This window comes from Arvicanthis niloticus, chromosome 26 (assembly GCF_011762505.2).
Source record: "Arvicanthis niloticus isolate mArvNil1 chromosome 26, mArvNil1.pat.X, whole genome shotgun sequence".
NCBI classification, from domain to species: domain Eukaryota; kingdom Metazoa; phylum Chordata; class Mammalia; order Rodentia; family Muridae; genus Arvicanthis; species Arvicanthis niloticus.
In genome coordinates, this window is record NC_133434.1 from 30,908,642 (window position 1) to 30,936,296 (window position 27,655).

General features: G+C 45.1%; 1 protein-coding gene across 5 annotated transcripts in view; it reads left to right on the top strand.

Annotated features, from left to right (window-relative positions):
* The window catches only part of Thsd4 (thrombospondin type 1 domain containing 4), a 562,869-nt gene that overhangs the window by 511,899 nt on the left and 23,315 nt on the right, over positions 1 to 27,655 (top strand). For all 5 annotated transcript variants that reach the window (XM_076925454.1, XM_076925453.1, XM_076925455.1 and 2 more), the window contains 3 exons: positions 15,048 to 15,223; positions 17,978 to 18,074; positions 20,699 to 20,974. In XM_076925454.1, coding sequence (XP_076781569.1) covers positions 15,048 to 15,223; positions 17,978 to 18,074; positions 20,699 to 20,974 — 549 coding nt within the window. The remainder of the gene's footprint in view (positions 1 to 15,047; positions 15,224 to 17,977; positions 18,075 to 20,698; positions 20,975 to 27,655) is intronic.

Below are 27,655 nucleotides of genomic sequence, written 5' to 3' on the forward strand. Positions count from 1 at the left end.
TGAATCAATTCCCTGATGTGGAAGTTTTCAAATGTCTTCAGCTCCAAGGAACAAAGAAATAGAAATGCCACCACCACCCTCACCCCCACTCCCACCCCCCACTCCATTTACCTCCTCTCCGTGATGACTTGTAAGGACATTGCTTGGAAAATCTGGAAACTTGCTGAAAAATCTCACACACACACAAAAAAAAAATCTCTGAGGAACACAGCTTTGAAAACCACTAAGGAAGAAAATGGAGTTTCCACAGAGATGAACCCTATACTCGGCCACTTACTGTTGGAATGGTGATTATTTTGGTGAATGGAAGCAGCCAACCCCATGAGGAAGGAAGCCAGGCTAAATGACTGCACACTCGGGCTGCTTGTTAGCTGAGAACATTCGTGGTATCAGCTGGACTGTGGCCGACCCGTTCCCTTAGAAACTAGACCCAGGTCAATCTCTGCTGTTAATGCCACATGTAGATATAGGGGCTGCCCTTTCTAGCTCACTGTGTGGTAAAGAGAGAACGCCATAAGGCCCTTTGCTTGAAAATCTCCCTGATTTCATTTCATTGGCTGAGTGTTCCCCTGGATTGAGCTACGCAGTGGGCAGAGCACGTCTTCATCCCAAGCGTTCTCCTCAGTGACAGATCTTAAGCCATTACGTCTTGCAAGCTTCTGTGTCGCATGGACTCTACACCAAAGCCATAGCTGAGACATGAGGGATGATGCACAGCCTAGTGTGGACGGAGGAAATCAGAAACAGGGGCCTAAAAGGTTGTTTCCTGCCTCTGCTCTTGGCCTGTTGTGTAAAGAAGTAATCTAGTGTGTCACTTTCCAAAGTGAGACTCGTGTCAGGCATCTTACTGCAGTGCTGGAAACACGGCACCCAGAAGGCCAAGGCACGAGGGTTATGAATTCAAAGCCTGCCTGAGCTATATTGTGAGCATCATGGGAGGGTCTCAACACTCTATGGAACCAAGGGAACTCTCTATGCTGTCTGACCCCATCTGTAGGATCACGGTGAGAACCAAAGCCATAGACTTTTAAGTTCTATAAAACATCTGTGGCCATCAAAAGCAAAAAGTATAATATTGGGCGTATGAATGGCAAAAAATATAAAGTAAGTAAGATAAAAGACATGTGCGGTTAAATTGATGCTTTGATTTCAGATTTTTTAGTAGACTCTCTGTTTACCACAGTTTTAGGTTCATAGCAAAAAAGAGTAGAACAGAGACTTCCCATATACACTCATTTATCACAGGCATAGATTGTCCTCTGCTGGGGTGTGTGGGTGTGTGTGTGTGTGTGTACACCTGAACATGTATGTGGGAGAGTGTGTAGGTGTGCATGAATGTATATGCATATGTAGAGAACGACCTTACAGTTATTTCTCAAGTGCTGTTTGCCTTGTTTTTTAAGACAGGGTCTCTGGTTGACCTGGAAATCATTACGAAGGCTAGGCTGACTAGTCAGTGAGCTCCGGGCATCCGCATATCTCTGCCTCCCTGGTACTGGGTTTACAAGGGCATATCACCAGGCCTGACTGTCTCTTCCTTTTGACTTGAGTTCTGAGGGGTCATAATCAGATCACATTCACCTCATGCCCACCCCACCGTTGTCTTTAAGACACGTGTTACTTGCCGGGGGGGGGGGGGGTGGCACACGCCTTTAATCCCAGCACTTGGGAGGCAGAGGCAGGTGGATTTCTGAGTTCGAGGCCAGCCTGGTCTACAGAGTGAGTTCCAGGACAGCCAGGGCTACACAGAGAAACCCTGTCTCGAAAAACAAAACAAAACAACAACAACAACAACAAAGACACATTTTACTTGAAGTCATAAACATAAAATCCAAATAAACTACTGGGACAAACTAGGTTTGAGTGTTATAATCTCCAGAGAGTAGTCTAAAAAGTGACAACCTAAACTCCAGGAGTTAAGTTATATAGAATTTTTTTTTAAATTCAAATGCCAAAGAAAAAAGGAAAAGAAAGGGGAGGAAAACACATAGCAGGGGAGACAAGAACATCAGTGGAATAGCGGACTTATAGCTGACCAATAACCATCATCTGAATCCATTGTCCAGCAGCCACAGATAAAGAGCCGCATCATGAGAGCAGACTGAAGGCAAAGCCCCATAATGGCTGCCTACAAGAAACCCACCCCACTCTAGATATAATGAAACAGATGGATTAAAAGTTATAGAGCAGCTGGGTGTAGTGGTACACAACTTTAATCCCAGAACCTCGGAGGCAGAGTCAGGTAGACCTCTGAGAGTTCAAGTCCATCCAGCCTGTTTTGAATAGTGAATTCCAAGCTAGGGCTACATGGTTAAGACAGTGTCTTGAAGGGGGGAACAAAGTGAAGAAGAGTGGACTGAATGGAAAAACAGAACTATCCTCAAGCATGCTTTAATATCCCTGCAAAGGAACTGATCAAATAACTGGCTAAGTTGCCCTGTTTTGGCCTCTACTCAACATCAGAACACATGTTCTTTTTGAGTGCCCATGAAGCAGCCAACATGATAAGCCTGCACTATATAACAGACTTTAACAAATTTATTGTAATTACAACCATACAAATGGGATTTTTCTTAAACAATAGTATTTAAATGAAAATCAGTAGAGGAAACTGGAAGCTTCCCAAGTATGTAGAGTTGAATAATACATGGAAATGAAGCAACAAACTGTTAAATAATCAACCAATTAAAAATGAAGTCAAGGGGAAAGTGAGAAAACTCAGTGGTTAAGGTACTGGCCTCCAAGCCTGATGATCTGAGTTTAATCCCCAGGTCATACATGGTGGAAGGGAACAACCGCATCTCACAAATTGTTCTCTGACCAACCAATCTCAATCTCTCTCTCTCTCTCTTCTCTCTCTCTCTCTCTCTCTCTCTCTCTCTCTCTCTCTCTCTCTCTGTTTGTCACAGTATTTAATCAGAGCAACAGAGAAGTAACTAATACAAGTTAAATGTGTGTGTGTGTGCGTGTGTGTGAATATATGTCTCATTCAATTCACAACACATAAACAAAATAGAATAAATATTTTTTAAAAAAAATTAAAGCAAAATAAAATTGATAAGCTGCAAAATGCTAAGATCGGGGATTGAAAAGAGTTTATCACCATGGGTTCTGCAGATCTGGGGGAGAAAGGTCGGATAATGTAAACTACTTTATGTTCACAAAGTCAGAACCTTCAGTGAAGGTCATTCCCAGGATGAAACAGGCTACCAAAATGTATCCACAGAGAGAGCTAATGTGAACAGACCTATATATGCTTTACATTTTTAACTCTGAAATTTTAAATCTTCCAGCAGAGGCACAGGCCATGTGTTGCATTATCTATGGGAGAAAGATTGTGATACCAGTTCTCTGCCATCTCTCCCAGAAAACCAAAGATGAATGAATAATTTCCAATTCATTGAATGGTTCCTCATTACCGTGACACCAGGTCCAGATATGATACTTTAAGAAAAGAGAAAAGAGACAGAACTAATCTGTGTTCAAGACAGGTGTAAAAACTAGAAAGAAAAATAGCTTTAAAATATTAGAGAATAGGATATATCAAGTATAAAGGGCCAATATGTCACAATCCAACAAAATATATTTCCAGAATGCAAGGCTAGTTCAACACTGAAATTTATTTCCCAGATGAATAGCAAACTGTTGGTGTTTGGGTACCAAGGTACAGCTAGCTATGTGGAAGGAAAGGTTTTTTCGAGTTTACTACATAGTAGCTGATTGCAGATAATAATGTAGCATGTAGCGGCACAAAGAAATAAAAAGTATTTAAGTGGATATCTTGCCCTGACTTAATAATTATACAATGTATATGTGTGTCGAAACATTATACAGTATCCTATAAATTTATACAATGTGTATGTGTCACCTTCAAAATTCAGCTTCTTAGGGTCAAGAAGAGGACTCAGAGGGGACTTACCAACAAGAATGAATATCTGTGTTCAAGTCCCCAGAACCCACATGGAGGAAGGAAAAATCTAACTCTCAGGAGTTGTTCTCTAACTTTCACATATGCATTATAGTATATGCTTGTAAGTGTGTGCATGTACATACACACAACTAAATAATAAATAAATAAATAAATAAAGTTTTTATTTTAGTATAGTCACTAGTATATTGCTTGCTTAACATGTACAGAGAATAAATAACAGATCAGGATACCTGTTGTCTCTCCTTGGCCTCTTGCATATAGGTACAACACACACACACACACACACACACACACACACACACACCACTCTTTCCTGGTTTAAAAATAAAGAACAAAAGCAAACTATAAAAGGAAAGGAATTCCTACAGCTTTTTAAAAAGATCTCTGAGACAAGCTTGGAGAGGCCATCTACTGCTGGGAGTACTACCCCTGGTCCCTCAAGAAAGAGGAAGCCGCACACCAGTCCAGTTCACTCTGTGCTGGAAGGTCTGGCAGAAAGAAAAAGAAATCAAAGGTAACTAGACTGTAAAGGAACCGTAGAGCATTATTGTCTGTTGGGTAAACAGAGAACATACAGAGAGCAAATTGGCAGTGGCCCCCATGAAGGGCTGGAAAGGATTTTACTACCTAATGGTCGCTCCAGAGGACTGAGACTGTACAACTGTAAAGCATCGCATCGAATCCATAGCTCTGAGAGTTGAAGTAACTGTTGAACCAACATAATGTACTGCTTGCTCTTAATGCTACAGTCAGGAAGGAGGTAACCCTGGCTGCTTCAGCCAGGCAACTGGCAGGCTTGGTTTAATGAGATTAGGTAACTGGAGTGAACAATAGCTGGAAGAGTTTTAATCCAAGAATCCATCGGTGTAATCTCTCTAGAGACCAGTCTGCTCTGCCTCCTGTGCTCGGGAAGACAGCCCATTCAGTCTCCTTGCCAAGCGTTAACTTCTTCCTGGTTCTGGGGCTGTGCACTGGCTGTGCTCTGACTCCTGGGCTCTATACTCCTGGATGTCTTGGTTCTTCTTGTTGCTCTTCATGTGCCCCATGGTCCTTTGTGGGTGATTGCCAGATTCAGGACATGCGGCCCTCTATCTCCTCTGTGCTGCCACTGTTCATTTGTTCATTATAGCATCCCCACTTCTTGGGGCTGTGAAGAGAGAGAGAGAGAGAGAGAGAGAGAGAGAGTGTCGGGCTTATCTCCTCTGTGCTGCCACTGTTCATTTGTTCATTATAGCATCCCCACTTCTTGGGGCTCTGAAGGAGAGAGAGAGAGAGAGAGAGAGAGAGAGAGACAGGCTTACAGACTCTCCAAGAGTCTTCTGTCTCATAATAACATGCTCAAATGCGTCTCATGTAGAATAGATGTATTTATTTGTTAGGACCTTGTAAGACTTTGTGTTACAATATTTTGTAGTGCTGTTCCCATTCCTGCAATAACCAGAGTGTTATCAGGGAAGACTCAATCCACTATGGTAACCTTTGGAACCAATTTGGAGATCAAAGTAGGATTTAGATATTCAGTCTCCCGCCCTGCCCCAATTCAGATAAATTTATTCTAGTTTCTGCCAAGCCGAAAAGAGGTCATTTCAGCCATCTTCACGGATAATTAGGAAATGACTGGATATCTTATATCAAAGGAATGTGCTGATGTTCCAGTGGGCCTGACCACTTCAGGGCTTTGTAGGTGAATGACATAGGAATCTTAGATAGAACTGTGTTTGACAGTATTTCAGAGTCTGTGTGAAATTGATCTGTCCACTTATTTACACATCCCTCACTTACCTACGCATCCTTCATCATGTTTTCTATTTCAGTCTTGAACAGAGAGTGGGCTGTAGAAAAAGTGTGGTAGGGCTGCAGAGATGGCTCAGTGGGTACAGTACTCACCACACAAGCGTAAGGACCTGAGTTCTGATCCCCAAACCTACATTAAAAGGCCAGACATAGGGCTGAGGCAGATTACTTAGCAGTGAAGAGCACATACTGCTCTTGCAGAGGACCTAAGTTCAGGCCTCAGCACCTGTGTCTAGTGGCTCACCACCACCTGCAACTCCAGCTCCAGAGGGACCTGACGTCTCTGTCCTCCTTGGACACCAGCACCACTCACACATTATTTTTTTAATTAATAAAAATAAATCTTTTTTAAGTTGTATATAGTAATAAGTACATCTATAATACCCAAATTCCTACAGGGGGGAAGGGAAGCACAGACATGAGACTCCCAGGAAGCTCCAGGAAAGCCAATAGCCCAGCATACACAGTGGGGAACACAAGAAACTCTGTTTCAGACGAGATGGGAGGCAAGGACCAGCAGCTAATCACACACACACATACACACATACACACACACACACACACACACACACACACACACACAAACACACACAGAAGCACAAACACACACACAAATGCACACACAAACACTCACTTTCCTCAGTGACTATAGGCTGTGATGTAGAACTGTATGCTGAAATAAACCTTTTCCTTCCCAAGTTGCTTTTGGTCATTCTATCTTATCAGCAATAGAAACCCAAACTAAGGAACCCTCCAGTGTACTTCCAGCCATCCTGTCCCAAATGCCCTTCCTCCAGCTCTGTCTGAAGAATCAGTCAGTTCTCTTGCTGCAGAGCTGTGCTTCCCAAGATCCTCTGTACTCTGTGGAAATGAGATCAGCCTCTCTCCTCATGTTGTATTCGGGGCCTCCCAATGTCCCAGGCCTTGCCTTTTCTTTACTATTACCCCCACTACTTTGCTTGGCTTCTTTTCTGACTTAAACCACAGCCTGATTCCGTCTCATGCACTCCTGAAGCTGAACAACCCACAGACTCTCCTAAGTCGTTAAGGAATCAAAGGAACTTTGGAGTCAGACTAAATCAAATACTGTGACATTTTAAAGGATGATAATTAGCCATACTTAGCTACAATTTAGCAATGAGATACGAACAAAGCCATGGTGTTTTCCTTTATTTGAGCCCTTGCAAGCTGTGATCAGGGAGCGCCCAAAGGACCCCAGCCTCCTTGCTCAGAGACCCGGTGATTTCCAGGCCGAGTATGATGTAGATCATTGCAGAACACGCACATGTTTGAATCTGTCCAAAGGCAGAACATGAAAGTAAATCTGAAGAGAGGGATTGGCAGGTCTGTGTGTCTGTTTAACAAGAACCATCCTTTGGGTGTTCTATCACACTGGACTCGGTCTGCTCAGATGAGTCTGATTTTCGTTTTGTTAACAGAATTTATGCTCAGCTTTGCACGTGTCAGATGATGTATTCCTGATGAAAAGAGGGTGGGATTAGGATTCTTTTTTTAAAAAAAAAAAATTGTGTATGTGTGGTTTGCTCACTTATGTGTTCATGCATTTGTGTGGTGTGTGTGTGTGTGTGTGTGTGTGTGTGTGTGTGTGTGTGTGTGTGTAAGCCAGAGACTGACAGTGGCTTTGGTCCTTAGCACTCATATAAAAAGCCAGGCATAGTGGCTCACATTGTAATCCCGGTGTTAGGGAGGCAGAGACAGGGAGAACCCTGAGCATCTAATTATACCTGATCTAACTGACATGTTCTAGAGTAGCCAAAGACTCCACCTCAAAAAAGCAAGGTAGACACACATGTAGCAGCAAACCCAGGGTGGTAGTTCAGGCCTGTAACCCCAGCCTTGGAGATGAGGCAAGAGGAGCACAATTTCCAAGCTAGCCCTAGGCACGCAGTGAGACTCTGACTCAAAAGGGGGGAGGCAGCAGAGTCAGGAGAGAGAACGAAGGGTGTATGTATCTATGTATCAGGTTCTGCAAGCATAAGCTGTTTCTATAGGGACCACAGAGGTGGGCACAGCTAGTACACAGACTTCAGGCCAGAAGCACTCCCATTACCAGCTTCTAACCCTGGAATAAACCCACTCCGGAACAGAGTGAGGATTCTCTTGAGGTAACAGGCCTGAGACTGCCTTCAAGCTCGGTCTTCACTGAGCCCACCCTCCTGCCATAACCTGAGCCACCTGTACCTTTTGGGAGAGCAGGCCTGGAGCTGTTTATAGGCACACAGCGTGTGGCTGCAGCTGCTCTCTCTCGATACAGCCAGGTGGGGCTCTGTCTGGAGCTATGCCAGAAGCCAGCCGGGCCACTTAAAGCCATGACCATGTTGATAAAAGTCTAATGGGTTCTTTTCAATTAATTGGTACTGCATGATAGAAAGTGTGTGGTGGGAACAGCCATTAATGGTAAAAAAAAAAAAAAAAAAAAAAAAAAAAAAAAAAAAAAAAAAAAAAAAACAAACTCCAGATCCTTGGGCTTTATGTCCCAGGGTAGCTGCCATAGCTTCCTCCTGTGAACTATGCCAGATGCTTTGTGGCTGGACTTCTGGGATTCCAAAGAATGACCTCTTCCTCCATACTGCCATTCCCAGCAACAAAACCTTAGCCAGCAACCTCAATTCAGAGTTTTTGATGCTGTAAATGGGAATTTTAGAGAGAAGCAGATAAAAGGGAGGGTGTGTTAAATACTGCAGGAGTACTTCTGCTTACATTATATCCTGTGTATTTAAATTTTTAAACATTCACACTTTAATGAATATACATGTATATGTCAAAATGAATTTTTAAGTGATAATGAAAGGTAGGCTCTGGGCATGGTAGTACATGCCTTTGATCCCACTCGGCATGAGGAGACAGGAGGATCTCTGTGAGTTCCAGGCAAGTCTGAGCTACATAGCAAGTAGCAGCCAACTAGTGCTACATAGAAAGACCCTGTTTCAAAAATGGAGTCGGCAAAATGGGAACCAAATGTCTTCCTTCTCTCACATTAACCTATGTCTAGTTCCTGTCCCAAGTGCTGACAGATGTGTAACCACTGTTCTAGTTTTGTCTGCATTTTTTTTTTTTTTTTTGGTTTTTTCGAGACAGGGTTTCTCTGTGTAGCCCTGGCTGTCCTGGAACTCACTCTGTAGACCAGGCTGGCCTCGAACTCAGAAATCCGCCTGCCTCTGCCTCCCAAGTGCTGGGATCAAAGGCGTGCGCCGCCACCGCCCGGCTTTTGTCTGCATTTATATGCATATATATGTATATATGCATAAAGATCTATAACGTTTCATCGAAAAGCAACGCTCAATCAAATACCTGCACATAGGTCTTCATTTCTGTTTCGATTAATTTTTAAATATCATTTAACAACCACTGAACTGGAGCATGGCCACACGAGCATGATCCCCAGAACCTACATAAAACTGTTCAATGTGGCAGCATATATGTCTCCAGTATTCCTACGGCAAGATGGGAGGCAGAGACATGAAAATCCATGGGCTAGAGAGCCTGGTGTACATAGTGGCGACGAGATCCTATTGAAACACAGTATAAGGTAGGGACTGACAGCCCAGGTCGTTCTCTAACCTCCACAAGTACACTATGGCACACATAAGAACGTGCATGCACACACATGCATTAACACATTATACATACATACATGCATACATACATACATACACACACACACATACACACATTTTTTAAATGTATCATGGAATTCTTTCCTATACCCAGACTCCTCTCCTTCACTTAGGGGCACTGGAGCATCCGTTGTGCGCATGTCAGCACTGTGATCTACTTACACAATCTTTTACTGATAGACACTAGGATCATTTGTATACTTAGAGAACATCATCATTATAAATACCTTTGTATACTTGCAGGAATATATTGTTCAAGTACTTTTCCAGAAGTAGATCTCTTGGGCCACAGTACACATGGGGTTTTAACAGCGAGATCAAATTGCTGTCCAATGTAGCAGGGCCAAGTTATGTTCTCATCAACTGCATTCTGGGTACATGCTTACTTTTTACCTGACAATATTGGTAATACTGAACTTCTTTTAGTGTTAGCATGATACAACACTTTATTTGTTTATGGAATAGGTGGGCTTGGCTCTCTGTGAATGGCCTGTTTGTTATTCTCGCCCTATCTTTTCCTTTATTTCTTTCCTCTCCGGTATTCTTATGTTCAGCAAATGTCTACATGGTTAGCAGTGTGCTGTGCCCTTGAGTTGCCCTGTGGAAAACCACCAGGGGCTTGGCCTCTTTGGAGCTTAGTGAGAGACAAACAGATGACAGCCGTGCAGGGAGGCTCTGTATGTCGTAGAGCATGGGGGTGGGAGGGGCTGGACTGGGCAGAAGACACTCCAGAGGAAACCAGCATCTAAGTCATGAGTAAGATTTAGAGGTTGCTGGGCAGTGGTGGTGCTTGCCTTTAATCCCAGCATTCTAGACGCAGAGCAGGCAGATCTCCGTGTTCAAGGTTAGGCCAAGACAGCCAAGGCTACACAAAGAAATCTCTCTCTTTCTCTCTCTCTCTCTCTCTCTCTCTCTCTCTCTCTCTCTCTCTCTCTCTCTCCCTCCTTCCCTCCCTCTCCCCCTCTCTCTCCGTCTCTCCCTCCTCCTTCTCTCTCTCTCTTTCTCTCTCCTTCTCTCTCTCTCCCTCTCCCTCTCTCTCTCTCATGCACGCACACAGGCACACACAGGGGGACATTTTAGATGAGAGAACATTGTGGAGGTCTTGTGAATAAGACGAGCTGATACCCAGGAGCAGACTTAGCAACATGGAAGTTATTAGTGACAATCACTTTAATTTCTTTCAATGATCCATTGGACAGAAGCCAAAGGAAACCTTGTCTGGACCTTCAGAGAAATGAGCTGTGTGAGTGTGTGTGTTTGGTTGTTTGTTTGTTTAGTTGTTTGTTTGCATATTTGTTTGTTTGTCTTTAAAATGTTCTTTTTAATGTGTTTTTACACAAGCGTCTTGTGGGAGTTGCTATAGAGATAAGAAGAGGGAGCGAGAGTTACAGAGGTTCTGAGTGACCCAGTATGAGTGCTGGGAACAGAACCCAGGTCCTCTGGAAGAGTAGCAAGCAAGTCCTGTTAACTGCCAAGCTGTCTCTCCCAAGTGTGACAAATATGCCTCTTTTCTAAAAATGTATTTTTGTTGTTTGTAGGGGTGGGGTGCATGTCTGTGCACCATGTATAAGACTAGTACCTGCAGAGGCCAGAAGAAGGCATTGAGTCTACTGGAACTGGAGATGCAGAAGGTCGTGAGCCACAGTGTGGGTGCTAGGAATTGAACCCTGGTCCTCTGCCAGAACAGGGTCTCAGATAGCTAAACTTTCCATAATGAAGTTTTAAAAGGCTAAAATGATTTGTTCTGTAAAGTGAAAGCACAAAGATATGGAGATCCGCTATGTTTGTGACATTTAAAATGCGGACTTGTCTTTCTTTTTTAACATCTGTATTAATTTTTTAGAATACATTTTTACTTGTTTTTTGATAGTTCCATACATGCGTCCTGAATCTTGACGATACCTACCCCAACACTCCTCTGCCACTAGTCTTCAACATGTCCCCTCCCACCTTCAGTTCCCCCTCCTCTTGTGGCTAACCTATTGAGTCCAGTTAGTGCTGCCTGCTGGACTGTTAGCTGTCATTGTTGGCTTCGTCTTGTCCAGGTGACCATGGCCACAGTGAGTGGCCGAGTCACATCCAGAAGACAGCATTTCCCAGCACCCTCCCTCCCCATCCTCTGGCTCTTGTGTTCTTTCTGCCTCTTTCCCAGGATGTGGCCTGAGCCTTGGGTGTTTGATGCACACGTCTCGTTTAGGGCTGGGCACTCCACAGTCACTTACTCTCAGCACTCTGACCAGCTACATAAAACTAGGTGGGGATGGCTCATGCCTGGAATCCCTGCACTTGGGGGGGGCAGATAGAGTGATGGCTAGCCACTGCAGAAGCAGGTTTCTCTGGCTAAGGCAGCACTAACCTTGAATACAAACATACGTATCAGAAGGGAGTCTGGCAACATATAAGAAAATGGGGACATCTTTAAGCCCAATATTGTTGCGGCCCGAGCTGCCCCACACTTGGGGGCCAGAAATGTTGAGAACTGCACTACCCCACGTTTGGGGGTCAAAATGTCTCAGACCATTCTGTCAATGTTGGAACCCGTACTGCCAAAGTCTTGGGGGCTAAGTTGTTAGAGCCTGCACTGCCCCAAGCTGCTCCAGTCCTCGGGTCAGGGTTCAGCAAGAGAGAGAGTGAGGACAGACTCAAAGAATGGAGACCAGACAGAGTGTGATTCAATCTTGTTTATTCTTCAGTCTCTCTTCTTCTCCAAGTCCCAAGTCTTGAGTTCCTAGTCCCTAGTGCCTCCAAGTTCCAAGTTCCAAGTGCTAAGTGCCTAATGCCTACTACCTAGTTCTTCCAAGTTCTCTAGTCCAAGTGTCTTCTACCTAATGCCTAATAACTAACTCCAAGTTGTACTGAACTCTTCTGTCTGCCTCTTGCCTTTTATATGTCTCACTTCTAAGCCACGCCCTTAAGTCATGCCCTTAGGTCTTGTCTCTAAATCTGATCTCTAAGTCACACCCTTAAGTCTAGGCTCTAAATCACAGCTTTAAGTCTCACACACCCAAGAGAAGATCCTGGGTATCTAAACCAAGATGTTATCAGAGTGTGCTCAGCTGTTGTAGGCTGATGTAATCAAGTCTCTTATCAGGGTATATGGCTCAAGATGGCTGCAAGGATGATAGCCGCCTTCTGTTGGATCCCCACACAATATACCATCATCATGTACCCTTCCAGATGCCTTCCAGATGTTTCTGAAAACTCCCAATATGGACGCCACCATTTACCTTCTCATTAGTCCAACACCTTCCTTTCCCTTCTTCTCTCCCTTCCTTACTGGGATCACAAGTCCTCATGAACTTAAACCAGTTACTTCATGTTCCAGAACCAGTGTGTTGTTACTCAAGGCAAAAGGGGGTTTATTTTTGTCTCACGGCAGGAGAGTCATGTGGCTAGATGAGGCAGCAGCTGGTTACATTGTAGCTGTAATCAGGAACCAAAGATGAACAGGAAGTGGGACTCAGCTATAAGCCCTCAAGGCCCACCCACTAGTGACCTACTTCCTCCAGTAAGGCTCCACCTACTAAAGGTTCCACAGCCTTCCCAAACAGTGCCACCATCTGGAGTTCAGGTGTTCAGAACATGAGTCTGTGGTGGACACCACATTCAAACCACAACTTGGAGTGCCTGAAAAATGAAGCTAGCAACAGCTGCCTAGCAACACAGCGAGGATTACATCTGACAATGTCTAAGAAGTCTCCAGCAGAGCCCAAGGCTCAAAAGCCCACAGAGGCTGGGGAGGTAGCCCAGCAATTAAGCTACTTTTTTTTTTTTTTTTTTTTTTTTTTTTTTTTTTGGTTTTTCGAGACAGGGTTTCTCTGTGTAGCCCTGGCTATCCTGGAACTCACTCTGTAGACCAGGCTGGCCTCGAACTCAGAAATCTGCCTGCCTCTGCCTCCCGAGTGCTGGGATTAAAGGCGTGCACCACCACCACCCAGCTAAGCTACTTTCTATACAGGCATGAGGACCAGAGTTTAGATCTGCAGGACTTAGAGAAATTTGGGGTGGGAATAGAAGCCCATCTGTAGTAAAAGCAGTCTATGGAGCCTCACAACAAGCCAGCCACACTAGTCATATCCAAAAGATAGGAGACCCTGCCTCAATGAGCAGACAAGATTGAGAATGATTGAAGAGAACTCCTGGCATCAGCCTCCAAGCTTAGACACACATACACACACACACACACACACACACACACACACGTGCGCATATGCACACAATGATACATAGCACATGCATATGCATAAAAATAAAGCCCAGAGAAGTCAGGAAGGAAATAAAAAAAAGAATGAAAATGACCAGAAAGAGCAGAAAACTATGTGGCCCTCTTGGCTTTGCCATTATTGGCAGGCACAGAGTCAGAATTACAAGAAAGGCTTCACCACTATGGGTAAGGATACAGTCAGAATTAATGCTATCCTGCAAGGAGAAAGATAAACAGTAAGATTGTTAACACTGTTGAGGAATGATGGGCAATGGGTGGGGGCAGGAACTGATCAGAGCTTACAAGTCTCCTATAAGAAAGAAGTGTCCCTCTTGGGGGCTCGCAGAGACTGAGCCACTAACAGCATACACGGGCTAGACCTAGCCTCCTGCACATATGTAGCAGATGTGCAGCTCAGTCTTCATGCGGGTCCCCCAACAACTGGCAGGGGCTGTCCCTAAATCTGTTGCCTGCCTATGGATCCCATTTCTCTAACTGGGCTGCCTTGTCTGGCCTCAGTGGGAGAGTACGTGCCCTGTCCTGCAGAGAATCGATATGCCAGTGGGGGAGGGGTGTGGTGGGATATCGTCCCACTATATTTGTATAAAGCTCAACGATTGGGCTGTATGAGAGGTAGGCGGAGTGAGGATGAGGAAGAGGAGGAACTGAGAGGCAGAGACCTAGGAGCCATGGAGAACCATGCATGTATCGAGAGCAGACCTGGGTAACAACTTATATCTAGGTCAGTTAATTGGTTAGCACTTATAATCGTGTGGGCATCTCATTATTTGAGCATTACCAAATATATAAAGCTATTGGATAATCTTTAAACATTAGAGCCGAATTTCTACCGGGTACCTCGCGGATGACAGGATGGTCTAGGCTCAACCAAGCATTGTGCAGATTGGCAGAGCCCGTCTCCCACGCTGGCGTCTCGAGGGTGGCAGGGCCAGTGCTTCTGGCCCTCCTGAGCCAAGCCGAGCAGCAGCGAGAACACGCGGCTGCTCATGGCCTCAGGCCTTGCCGAGTCAGGAAGATGGCAGCCCCGTACCACAACACAGATCGGGTGCGGCTGTTTTAAAATATTAACCATAACGGAGGGGGATACCTAACCAGGCCTCCCCAATCTCAGAAAAGAAGAGGAAGGGGTGGGGGTGGGGGGCTATGTGAGGGAGGAACTGGAAAGAAGGACAGACAGGCCATTAATTAGTTCCTCTCTCCCGTGCCTTATTCTTCCCTTGCTGCCTTTTCCCCTCTGTTTTGCATCCTTTTCTCCTTCAGCCACTCCCACCCATCCTTCATTTTTCTTCCAAGTTCACATAGAATGGAATGGTTGAGGTGAGGGAGTGGTCAAGCCAGAGGTGGTGAGCTTTCAAGCCATTCGTGCCCCAGGCCCATTAGCTGAGTGAGTGTGGTATGCAGATTGCTTCCTTATACACACCGGAGCTTACCAGAGAAACTGGTTCGTTTGTCTCCACAGCCTTGCGAAGTCGCTCAGGCCGCTCCATCATCAATGGTAACTGGGCCATCGATCGCCCGGGGAAATACGAGGGCGGAGGGACCATGTTCACCTACAAGCGACCGAACGAGATCTCCAGCACTGCTGGGGAGTCCTTCTTGGCTGAAGGTCCCACTAATGAAATCCTGGATGTCTATGTGAGTTTGGGGGGTTCAGGGTGCCCTCTGGGTTTGGGCTTCTATGGCTTCCAAGGAATACACTTTGAATAAGCAAAACGTCTTTGCCCAGGCCCGATAAAATCATTTGAGTGAAGTCTGTTTGAGGGACTCCTTCCAGTGCTTGGCATTGATCTTTGACATTTACCCCTGAATGTATGAGGCTCACAGAAACCATAAACTCTACCAGGTGCTTTATTACCCTCGGAGTTTATGGACCCAGTAAAAACAATTTTACTTGTTGAACCGAATCAGAGGCAAACAAATCCCATTTCATGAGGCCTGGAGCTCCTCCAGGCTCTCTCCTCCCAATGCTAATTCGGCATGTTTTCTTTTATGGCAAAAGAAAGAAAATGCCAAGTGCAAAGCAACCCCACAGGCTCAACCTTCTCAACCCTGTCAAGGCAAATGGAGAAGGAACACTCCAGATGACCCCAGATGAAATGGTGAAGCCCAAGCTGCAGTACAAAAGTTCCCTGCTTCACACACAACACGAGGCTGGGATTACTTTACTTGAAGCCGGAATATTCAGTTGGCCAAGAGTTGTTTTTAATGGTCTTTTTAAAAAGAACCTACTAGAAGGGCCTAAGGCACTGAGTCTATAAAGTCTTGCAAGCATGAGAACCTGAGTTCTAGCCGCAACACCCACATAAAAGATGGGTGTGTAATCCCAGAACTGTGGAAGCAGGGACAGGAGGATCCATGGGACTCAATGGCCAGCCAGCTCAGCCTAATAAGAGAGCCTCAGGTCCTAGTTAGAGACCTTATCTCAAACAGTATGGTTGGTCCAACACCCAAGGTTGACCTCTGACCTCCACATGCACACATACACACATACATGTGTGCACACACACTAAGTCACTAGAATCCAGTCTTCTGAAAAGATGTGAAACTAAAGGATGTCAAGAAACAAAAGCTTAAAATAAATACACAAATACCTACTATCCCCAGAGCCACACTGGTCTCTGAAATATTTGCTGTATCAGAGCTTTAGAAATGGTGTCTCTGGCTCAAGAGTTCTGGTCTGTTCTTCTTAAGGGATAGTAGACTGGACGTTACAAAAGAAGCCTTGTTTTAGTTAATTCAGGGTCTTTTTTGTGAGTCATCCAGTTGGTTGGTTGATTCTGGGTAAATCTGAATGGCATCGAAGGTGAAGGTTTTGCCTGTGAACGGCCTCCTGTGGGTGGTCTAGGAAAGGTTGCCAACAATAACCCCATAAACAGCATAAGGCTTTCAGTAGCAGAATCTAGTACGTTTCCTCACAGAATAGAGAGAGGCACAGGAGAGGGCAGAAGGAGAAACAGAGTTTGTGCAGAAGGGACTGAGAGGGCTGGGGTACACAGCTGGGATCTGCAGTGTCCCTCAGGGGTCCCATGCTCAGCACCAGATTTCTGGTGCTGAGTCAGTCTTGGCTTATGGTGTGAGGAGTCATGTGCCTCTCACATCTGCCTGCCTCTGGGTGAGTGATAGGTAAGAAACACAGTTCATGAGTGGGAAGAAGGCAAGAGGGGGTATCGTGAGTGGGAATTGCAGGCGTGACTCATGGGTGAGTGCAGGGCTATGAGACCTCAGAAACCAATCAGAATTCTCCTCTCTCCTCCTGGTGAAGAAATTCAAACAAGAGATCCGGAGGCTGGCTCTGGGTTGCACAGCTGGTCAGCAAGAACCACTTTACAGAGGGAAATACCAACAAGACAGTGTCCCCTTGCTTGGCTCCCGAGTAAACTGTAGATTTGGGTGCTGCTCCTCCAGTCTGCCCATCACTCTGCATTCTCCTGTAACAGCTGTGAGCAGAGGATGAGCTGGCAGAGAGGAGGGATTCTGTTGGCCTTGCTCAATCATTGTGTGCCTCTGTCCCAGGCCTCTGCAGCCCAGCCAGCTTCCGCCTGGCAATCCTGCTAACTTGTAGTTTTTATTGTTTGTTTGCTTGTTTTTATCATTGTTTCCTGAAAGAAGATGACCCAGGTAAACTTACACTTTTATATGTGTTGTTGTTGTTTCGGTTTTTGTTTTGTTTTATTTTGAGTTTTGTTGTTGTTGTTGTTCATTTGTTTTTTGGTTGGTTGGTTATTTGTTATTTGGGGGTTTTGTTTTGTTTTTTGTGTTTTGTTTGTTTGGGATTTTTGTTGTTTTGGTTTCGTTTGGTTTTTTTTTCCAGCCTGGATTTTGGTTTCCCACTCTATTTCATTATAGTTCTGAGGCTTCCTGTGGATAAAAATGAGTAAGATCAGGCAGCCAACAAGAGAGAGGACTGAGGACTGGGACCAACTTGAGCTAGCGAGCCTTACTGGCCTGGTACAGGACATTAAAGGACCCTTACTGTTCTAGGCTAGCCCTGCTCAGGAGATCTGGTCCTTGTTTGCTTGACTCTGCCACCACCTAGCAAATCACTGTAGATTCCTCTACAGTGTAAAGACCTCGGGACATTTCGAGGCCACTGATCCAAGCCCTGGCTGAGAATAGCTGTCTAATGCAGACTTTATCAGATCTTAACTTTTACCTTTATAAAATCTTCACCATTCACCCACTTTTCTTCATTCACATGCACATGATGTCTTTAATTCTTCAACAGCAGCCTACGAGAAACCACTGGAAATAACCTCCTCTAAGATGCCATTTGTTTATTGCTGCAACTTGCACATTTAACTATAGTACCGTTTACGTGATCGAGACCAAAGCCATCCAGAAAGGGGTGTGTGTATGCAGGCTGTGGTAACATTGGCTTTGTGTCCTCAGATGATACACCAGCAGCCCAACCCAGGGGTCCACTATGAGTACGTGATCATGGGGAATAATGCCATCAGCCCACAGGTGCCACTGCACAGGAGACCAGGTAAAGCCCCTTGTTTTGGCACTAAGCATGCTGGGTCACTTTCTCCTAAAGCTCTCTTTCTCGCTCTCTTCTTGTGCCCCTGCCCTCTGTGTGTCCCAAACAGTGCAAAGAAAACCTGTGCGCACGTATTTCAAGTTAGTGGACTTGGCATCAGAACATGTTTCTCCGTGTAAGCCTCACTGATGGGTTATTTCATTCATTCACTTGATACTAAGCGGCAGTTAGACATTCTGGCCCCACATCTGAGATGATTACGTTGGCCGAGGTATCGAATGACCTTCCAACCAGTAGCTCAAGATGCAGATAGCGGTCACACAGTTCTGAAGGTCAGAGGTCTCAAAAGACTTTCATGAGGCCAAGACCCAAGGTGCTCCAAGCAGAATCCATTTCTCTCTGGTTTGGGCTTCTAGAAACCTCAGCCTCCGTGGCTTCTGACCCCTTCCTCCACCCCCAAAGCCAAGCTGGTGACTCTTTCCTGCCCACCTAAAACTACTCCAAAGATAGCATCAGGGCTGTGTACCTAGCAAGGAAAGGACCAGGGTTCAGATGTCCAGAATCAACTTCAATTGCCAGGTGTCCATGGCAGCCCACCTGCAGTTCCAGTGCTCAGAAGGCCGAGGCGGAGGATCCCAGAGCAGGCAGGCTGGAGTGGCTGCATCAGTGTGCTCTGGGTTTAGCTGAGAGATTACAGTAGAAAGCAATCAAGGAAGGCTCTTGGTATCAACCTCTGGCCTCCACATCCATGTGCACATGCACTGTAACACATGTGCGTTCACATACATGTAAACAGATTTGTACATGTAGACACACATACACATGCAGGGGGAAAAGAAATAATAACACAAATTAAAACAAAACAAAAAAGTATCAGCTTTTAGTTCCCTTCTCCTCCCAGAGGGAATGTCTCTTACCAGTGTGATGTATCTGCCTTGCTCCTTTCTATTTAAAAAAAAAAAAAAAATACAGCCTTTCTGCAGATAATTTGAGCATTTGTCTACATATCAAATATCATTCTTTGCAGTTAGTCAGTTCAAAACCAACCTGAACATTATGCTCTTCTGAAGTCGGCAGAGCATTCACTCTCAGTCAGCCCAGAGGTGCAGACACCTGATGGGTGTCTGTGTGCACACATGCTTGCAGCAAGGCCCTGGGATCTGGGAGGGGCTAAAGCAACCCGTAGATCCTGACTGCACTGACTCTGCTGACGTGCTCACAGGCACAGCCTCATGGAACCTTCCGGCTTCTGCTGGGGGCAAAAATAAAGGGTGAGATTGAGAGTTGACCCCCAATCTCACCCCAAACGTGGTAAGGTTCCAAGGATATTGTGTGGTCCATGCTGGGGTCCTTGGGGCTCAGGAAATGCAAAGCCCCAGGCCACTGGAACTTCGATGTCTAAAAAGGTCTTCTCTGCTATGCCCTTGCCCTGCCCACCACTGATGCCCGAGGGAATTCCACCACATTATCCTTCCTGAGAGCCCCGGGCTGCACTGTGCTCAGGGAGGGTCCCCTTAAACCAAACAACTTCCATTATTTGTTAAAATGAAGATAAGCAAGAAAGTTCAAGCGCATAGCTACCTTTCAAACTTGAAGAGGAACAGAAACAGAGACGGCCGCATCTCTGCACACGTGTGTGTCCGTGTGTGTACAAAGCCAAGTCTGTGCATTGTTGCTCGGCAAATGTCACATCGGCCATGCTGCTGAGTTAGAGCAGATATACTACTGAGATAGAGCAGTTAGTGCTGCATCCTTTTGTAATTCCATTTCAAAGTTGTGCTGTGATGTCATTTAATTCTTACCGTCTGTACACATTGAAGCCTGTTGTCTTGCTGTGGTCTATGCCATATTTTAGTAACCATATTTTTTATGCACAGCTTTAAGTAAGAAAATGAGACCATGTATAGGATAAATATTCTAGAAACGGCACAAGTAGGTCAAAGAGTAAGTGCATTTAAAACTTAGAGCTCTGGTGCCAGCCTGTTCTCCAAAAGCTGGCGTCTGTGCATAACCTCGTGCATACTGAAAGAAGTGGATGTTAGCTTCCAGCAGAGGACCTAGGGACATGAGCTTCCAGACTCTCTAACTCTTATCATGAGGTAGAAAAGAGTTGAGGGTCTTCCTGGACCATGTCTTCACAGGTGATGTGTCCATTATGAGTGGAGCTGGGAGAGTTTTTTACGGCTTTTGGCTGTTTGTGTGTTTGTTGGGGAGGGACCATCTTCCCTGTGGCCTTTGACAATTCCTTACTGACTTTTTTTCTACAGATTTTTTTGTTGTTGTTGTGTGTCACATGTGTTACCTGGTACCTCAGGAGGTCAGAAGTGGGTGCTGGATTTCCTGGGACTGGAGTTTTAGATGGTTGGGAGCCACCCCATATGGGTCTGGGAATTGAATCAGGGTGTTCTACAAAAGCAGTACGTGCTCTTAACCAATGAGCCATATCTCCAGCCCCTTGTTACTGATTTTTAATAATGTTTTAAACATGAGAGAGATAAGTATTTCCTCTTCCAAAACATCACTGTCATTTCAAATGAGCTCCTGTCCAGTGGCAAAACTCTCCTTTTTCATCCTTCTTCAACTCAGTGTGCAGAGGAATGTCACTTCTGTGCGTGTGCTGCCTTTCCTAGGAGAACCTTTCAATGGACAGTTGGAAACGGAAGGTGGAGGTCAGGGGGACAGGGAAGAGAGGGAGAAGAACCAGGAGAAGGAAGACTCACGTGTCGAAGCCCCTGAGGTATTCACATCAGAATCCTCGCAGACCTTCCCAGTCAGGCAGCCGGAGAGATTCCCTTCCCACCGGCCAGACAACTTGGTGCCCCCAGCACCACAGCCCCCCAGGCGAAGCCGGGACCACAACTGGAAGCAGCTGGGGACAACAGAATGTTCCACCACCTGTGGGAAAGGTAAGCCTGTGTGGAAATCCCACACAGCCGGGCAGATAAGGGAGGGCCCAGGGGATGAGGCATGACACGAGCCTCATCAAGATGAACCACCTGCGAGATGGTTTGCTCATGTGACATACTGGGTTAGAGGTTCCCAAGATAACCCATAGGCTCACCCAGCAGTGGGACTTAAAGAGTCAGAAAAATCTGTGCTCTCACCCCTGCTTATCACAGTGAAAGAATACAGATTGGAGTGAGCAAGCAGACACATGGGCCAAGTCCAGGAAACCAGTCCAGGGACAGGGATTCCCTTCCAGCGATGATATGTAACAGTTCACACCAAAGACTACCAACCAGAGATGCCCTACTCAAGCTTTGGTGCCCAGGTGTTTACAAAAGCATCCCCAGACCTCACGCTGGCACCCCAGAGGTCACACTGACACAGTAAAGCAGGGCATCAAGCACACAGAAACAGACGACATTCACTGTCACACTAGGCCTTCATGACTCAAAATCTCAAGGATAGGAAACACTCAGGCAGAGTGTTACCATGCCCCAAGATTGTGTCCCAGAAGCTACTCAACAGAGACAGGCGGGGGTGGGGGGTACATGGATCTCTGAGTTTGAGGCCAGCCTGGTCTACAGAGTGAGTTTCAGGATAGCCAAGAGAAACCATGTCTCAAAAAAAAAAAAAAAAAAAAAAAAGCAAAACAATAACAACAAAACAGCCAGCATAGATCTGAGTTGAGCTCTCCTTGTGGCTATACTATAGTCAACAATCAGAGAACATGCACGCGTACTCCAGAGTCTAAAGATTGAGAGGTCAGGCTTATAGATGGCTGCTGTGGATGCTGTGATCTAAAGGTTTCAGGGGAAACAACACATCTGAGGTCTTGGCATTTCGTTCCAAGTTTTCCCCTCACTTTCGTACTCTCCAGATAAAAATGTTAACCCCAGGTTCATCCAGTGTCCAACCCAGTCAGCCAGGACCATCAGAGAAGAGCCCCTACCCTAACAATGTCATATTTGTTAACTGTTGACAGAAGGGAGCCCGTGTGCCAGAGGCAGCATGAGGCCTCTCTTTAAGGAGAAGGCAGACGGTGTAGTCTGAGGAGAAAGGTGGAGTTTCAGTGAATTTAGATAAAATGGCGTCTTGATAGGCTCGAAGCAAAACATGGCAGCACGTTTATATCAAGGCTGACCTTGAGTGACAGGGTCCACATCAGGTCTAGACTGTAACACAGATCCAAGCCTCTTCCCTTGGCAACTCCAAAGTCAGGACGGTTGGGAAGAGTCTGGAAGCCCTTGTGTGACTGCTGGGCCCCGTGCTCTGGAAATTGACTCTGCCTCTGTTTCGGGGTGACTTGCAGTCCTCCTTGCAAGGAAACACCCGTGAACTACAGTCAATCTATTTTTTTAAGATTTATTTATTTTATGTATATGAGACACTATAGCTGTCTTCAGACACACCAGAAGAGGGCATTGGGTCCCATTACAGATGGTTGTGAGCCACCATGTGGTTACTGGGAATGAACTCAGGACCTCTGGAAGAGCAGTGGGTGTTCTTAACTGCTGAGACATTGTTATAATCTTCTCCCTATATAGGCCGAGAGCATCTTATTCAGGTGTTGCCCTGAAACAGTTGTTCTCTGAGGAGATGTTACTATAGAAACAAAAGCTGTGTCCCACTCCACACTTCCTAAAACCTGGAAATCTACCCGAGACATTGATTCGATGATTAGTTGGAGTTGTTTGGTTGGTTGTTTGTTTGGTTGGTTGGTTGGTTTGGTTGTTATTTTTTCTTCAAGAGACTTGAATCTGGGCTGGGAAGATGGCTGGGATGGGAAGATGGCTCAGTGTATAAGAAAGAACACTTGCTTTGCAAGCATGAAGACCTGAGTTAAAAATCCCAAAACCCACTTTAAAGTTATACATGGAGCATAAGCCTCTGTAATCTCATCTCCCTACAGAGAGATGGGAGGCAGAGACATGAAACTCCCAAATTGCCTACCCTGGCCTACACAACAGAAAACAAGAGAAAAATCTGTCTGAAAAAAAAAAAAAGTAGAAAAACAAAGACCAATATATCAGGTTATCCTCTGACATTTATACATGCATACACACACACACACACACACACACACACACACACACACGGGGGTGGAGGGAGAGAGAGAGGAAGGATCAGATCCATCTTGGATCTGATGATATCTTTTGCAAGAGCACTAGCCTAATGGCTTTTGGGACTAGAATTTAAGTCTTTGATTTATTTTTATTTGGGGGTAGGAGGATAGGACTGGGTGGCTGGAATTCTTTATGCTCAAAGCCTTGATAATTCCACAATGATTGATTCTGCCTGGTAATTGGAGAATTGATGTACAAGCTCTTGTTGCACCCATTTTGCTCAGACTGCAAATGTGGCCTGAAGAGTGGCTACCCTGGCTGCTATTGTAAGTCTGTAAGGGGAAATAAGATGCCTGTAGACTGTGTCTTGACAGAGCCAGACAGCTAGAGATAACTCTGCCAAAAGGCCAAAATCATTTTAATAAGATTTTATCCTAGGCATTACAGAGATAAGCAGAGTATCTCAGCGTTGACAAAGGAACCTCAGATCCAAATGGACTCCTTTCCAACTCTTCTGCCTCTTATGAATTGGTGTGGGGCCCAGATAGCTCAGAAGAAACTGCCACTGCATGGTTTGCAGTCCAGAATTATATGTGTAAAAGATTCTTCCCCATCCTGTGTAGAGACCACACGATATTGATTTGTGGATATAGTGAGGTAAGGTCTGAAGAACTTGATCCCCCAGGTGGTCATTCAGCAGGCCCCTCTCTGCTCTGTAACAGACATGATGGAGAAACACCTCAGAATCAAAGTGCATTCAGCCTTTCCCCGAGCTGCTTCCCTCTCCCTCCATTACTATCCTCGGGCACCTGACCAACACACTCCTCTTCATACTGCATATTAATCCCATTTCTGTGACAAAAGATCTGACAAAGAAGCAAAGTTGAGGTAGGAAGGGTTTGTTGTAGCTCACAGTGTGAGGGTCCATCACAGTAGGATGTCATGCAACAGAAGCTTCAGGCAGCTGGTCACATTGTATCTGCCCTCAGGAAACAGAGGGCCATGAATGCTTGTGTTCCGCTCCCTTTCTCCTTTTTATTCAGTCTAGGACCCGAGCCAAGGGAATGGCGCTGCCCACGGTTAAGGTGGGTCTTCCCACCTCAGTTAATCTGAAAGTTCCCTCACATGCATGCTTAGAGCCTGGTCTCATAGGTGAGTTTTCAAGGTTACAATATTACATCATCTAGTCCACTCCCCAGGTCAGGTGTCTCTTCCACTGTGGAGCCTGCCTGATTATATGCTTCAAGTAAGCACTCTTTCCTAGGAACTCGCAGCACTTCAGGACACATTCCTTGGCTGGAATGTCTCCCCCAGTTTCCACTTCCTAGCCTCAGTGCTCTGCATCATGGTGAGCACGTATTTTTTTTCTCTGTGTGAGGCTCCTCAGATGTTTTCTGAATAAATTGATACATTGTTACCACATTTTTAATGTACCCAATGTGAACTATCAGAAAAGACACAAGAGTAGTGTTTATGTCTTTAGTGTTCTTGCCTTTACCCGTGCTCTGTGAATAGCATAAAGAATGTGAAATTATTTTTCTGGATTTAAAAAAAAAATTGTGTGTATGTGCCTGCATAAGTTTATGTGCACCTCATGTATAAAATTCCCAAAGAGTCCAGAAGGGGGCGCCAGAGCCCCGAGAACTGGTGCTTGTGAACAACTACGAGGACAGTGGAAGCTGAACCAAGATCTTATGGAAGTATTCTTAACTCTTAACCAATCCCAAGAATGTAAATTTGTATGTCCAGATTAAATTGTGTTTTTCTAAGGCAGCCTTTACTTTTTACACTTTGTACACACACACACACACACACACACACACGTACACACCAGAATGTGAAGTATGAAATATAAGACCCACATGACCCATTTCAAATATGTAGCCTGTACATATGCACACCGTGTGTGCACGTGTGTGCCACGCTTAGCATTTACTGCTGGAGGTATCTGAGGCGACTCTCCCATTCTCTTCTTTACCCTGTGAACAGCACTGGCCCTGAAGCCAGAGAGTTTCTGAAGGGAGCCTTGAAAATAAAGCATAAACGGATACATTTTTCCTTCTTCTCCCTGTGACAAACAGCAGGAGCTGGCAGACACCTCCTGTGCTCCTCCAGCAAGCATTTCCAACCTTTGACACTGTGCCACAATATTGTCGTCTACAAAGCTCCTGATCACAAGCCTCGCAGTCAAGTTCAATATTTTTACAGCTTTTGTCTTGAGCCACATTCATAGCTACCTTTGGCCACATGCAGCCCTTGGGCCACAAGATGGACACCCCTGGGACCCTGTGCCCCCCATAAGAGCGGTAGCAGCAGACATGCTGGGAATGGGGAATGTAATGCAGATGCACAAGGCATGTGGGTAAACTGAGTCCTCAGCACAAGTGACAAGTGTGCCAGCACTGTGTACTCCTTGGCTACACAACCCAAGTCCCCGTCCTGGAGAGATCCTCACCTGCCCCTCACAAATGCCCAGACCTCTGCCAGCCTCCTGGTTTGACTCTCTTGGTTCCTGTATTTCTAAGCCTGGGGTTAGTCAACTTTTTTCTTTTCTTTCTTTTTTGTTAAAGATTATTCTTTTTAAGATTTATTTATTTAATTTATGTGAGTACACTGTCACTGTCTTCAGACACACTAGAAGAGGGCATCAGATCCCATTACAGATGGTTGTGAGCCACTATGAGGTTGCTGGAATTGAACTCAGGACCTCTGGAAGAGCAGTAGGTGCTCTTAACTCCATCTCTCCAGTATTACCCCCTTTCTTTTTTCAATTTTTTTCTTGATACTTCTTTTATCTAACTCTTTATAGTGTCTCCCAGCCTCGACACTGCTCCCCAATTTCTGCTTCTGTTTCCAATGTGCTGTGCTTCTGGGTTGACCAATATGCCTACATACAAGCCTGGACAACTGCTCTCAGGTTCATCCTGCTGTCTGAAGCCCAGCCAGCATCTTCCCCTGCGCCCTGTCCTTGCTTGTTAGCAACCAGAGGAATCATTGGAGATGTGCCAAGTGACAGTAACCCTTTCTGCAGATACTAAAGCTAACCCAAAGAGGGAAAAAAACATTGCAGTCACCAGAGGCAAAAGTTATCAAGCTGATATTTTTCTCAGAATCAGAGAGACAAAGGGCCTCTCATTTCATCTGTTTGGTACCTTTCCATGGAGCTGGGCCATGGACATTGAGCAGTGCATGTAAGAGCAGTCATACAGAAGGAGAGGCAGGAGTGGCCATCTGCCAGACAACCCCAAGCAAGATCCATCTTTCCAGGCACAGAGCGTTCCTACGGTATCCTATATCGTTTGTGCTGTGTGTATTAGGTTTCCCCTTCTGTGAGTGCCAAGCAGTTGGGGTACCTTACTTTAGCTTCTCAATCCACAAAGCTTTAAGTGGAAAAGTTAGACTCACGTGGTCTAGAGGGAAAGGAACGGGCTACCTAAGAACTTTGCCTAATCCTCTGATAGCTGAATTTCAAATGCACACTGCAGGCTGTGTACTGGGTCTTATTCATCTTGGTAACTTCACACGGTGTGCTTGATGTTGGCTGAATTTAATTTAAAATTATCTCCCGGAGCTGGAGGGATGGCTCAGCAGCTAAGAGCACTGACTGCTCTTCCAGAGGATCCAGGTTTGGTTTCCAGCATCTACATGGCTGCTGACAACAGTCTGTCATTCCAATTCCAGGGGATCTGACATTCTCATCTCTGTGAACAAATATGGTGCACAGACATGCATGCAGCCAAAATACCCAAACACATAAAAATAAATCAATCAACATTTTTAAATAAAAATGTATACTATGTAAGGGATTAAGGCATGTTGCTGAACAAAGTTTAATACCAAGAAGGGGAGTTTTTTTGGTTGTTTTGGGGGTTTTTTTGTTTTTTTTTTTTGTTTTTTTTTGTTTTTTTTTGTTTTTTTTTTGTTTTTGTTTTTGTTTTTGTTTTTGTTTTTTGCTATTAACTTTATAGTCACAACTGCTTTTAACTCTGCTGACAGTTGGCCTTAATTGGAACATATTAAAGAATGGTACATATTTACTGACACAATAATTTCAACAAATGATTATTTCAGATTCAAAACTCTCTTTTAAACTGTCATGTGTTTTATACAAGCTCCCTCTGGCTCAGGGCGTCACATGAGGCCAGTTTGAAGGATCCCTGCCCTACATACATGATGGATGACATTGAGGCACTCGTGTTAAAGTTGTGGCTGAGTGCTGGGCCGTCATGTACTCTCAGTCTCTTGAATAGCTGAGTGTCTGGGCATCCGCTGCCATCCATTGCGAAGGAACATTTCTCTGACTAACACAGAGAGTAGCAGATAGGTGTGAACCCAAGTGTTTACAAGGCAGCTCGGCACCCCGTCACTTTAGAGGTGACATGGACAGCAGTAGTAGCTTCCCCTAGAACTTAGCAGCATCTCAGCCATGGGTTCTTAACTGGATTTATAGTACCAGGTATGGGTTCCCTGTAGGGAGCAGGTAATAATAGGGGTGGGAAATTTAAGAAATCAGAAGGCACTTATACATGTGTTATAAAACTATCAAAGAACAAATTTAATAAGTTTTTTTTAAGAAAC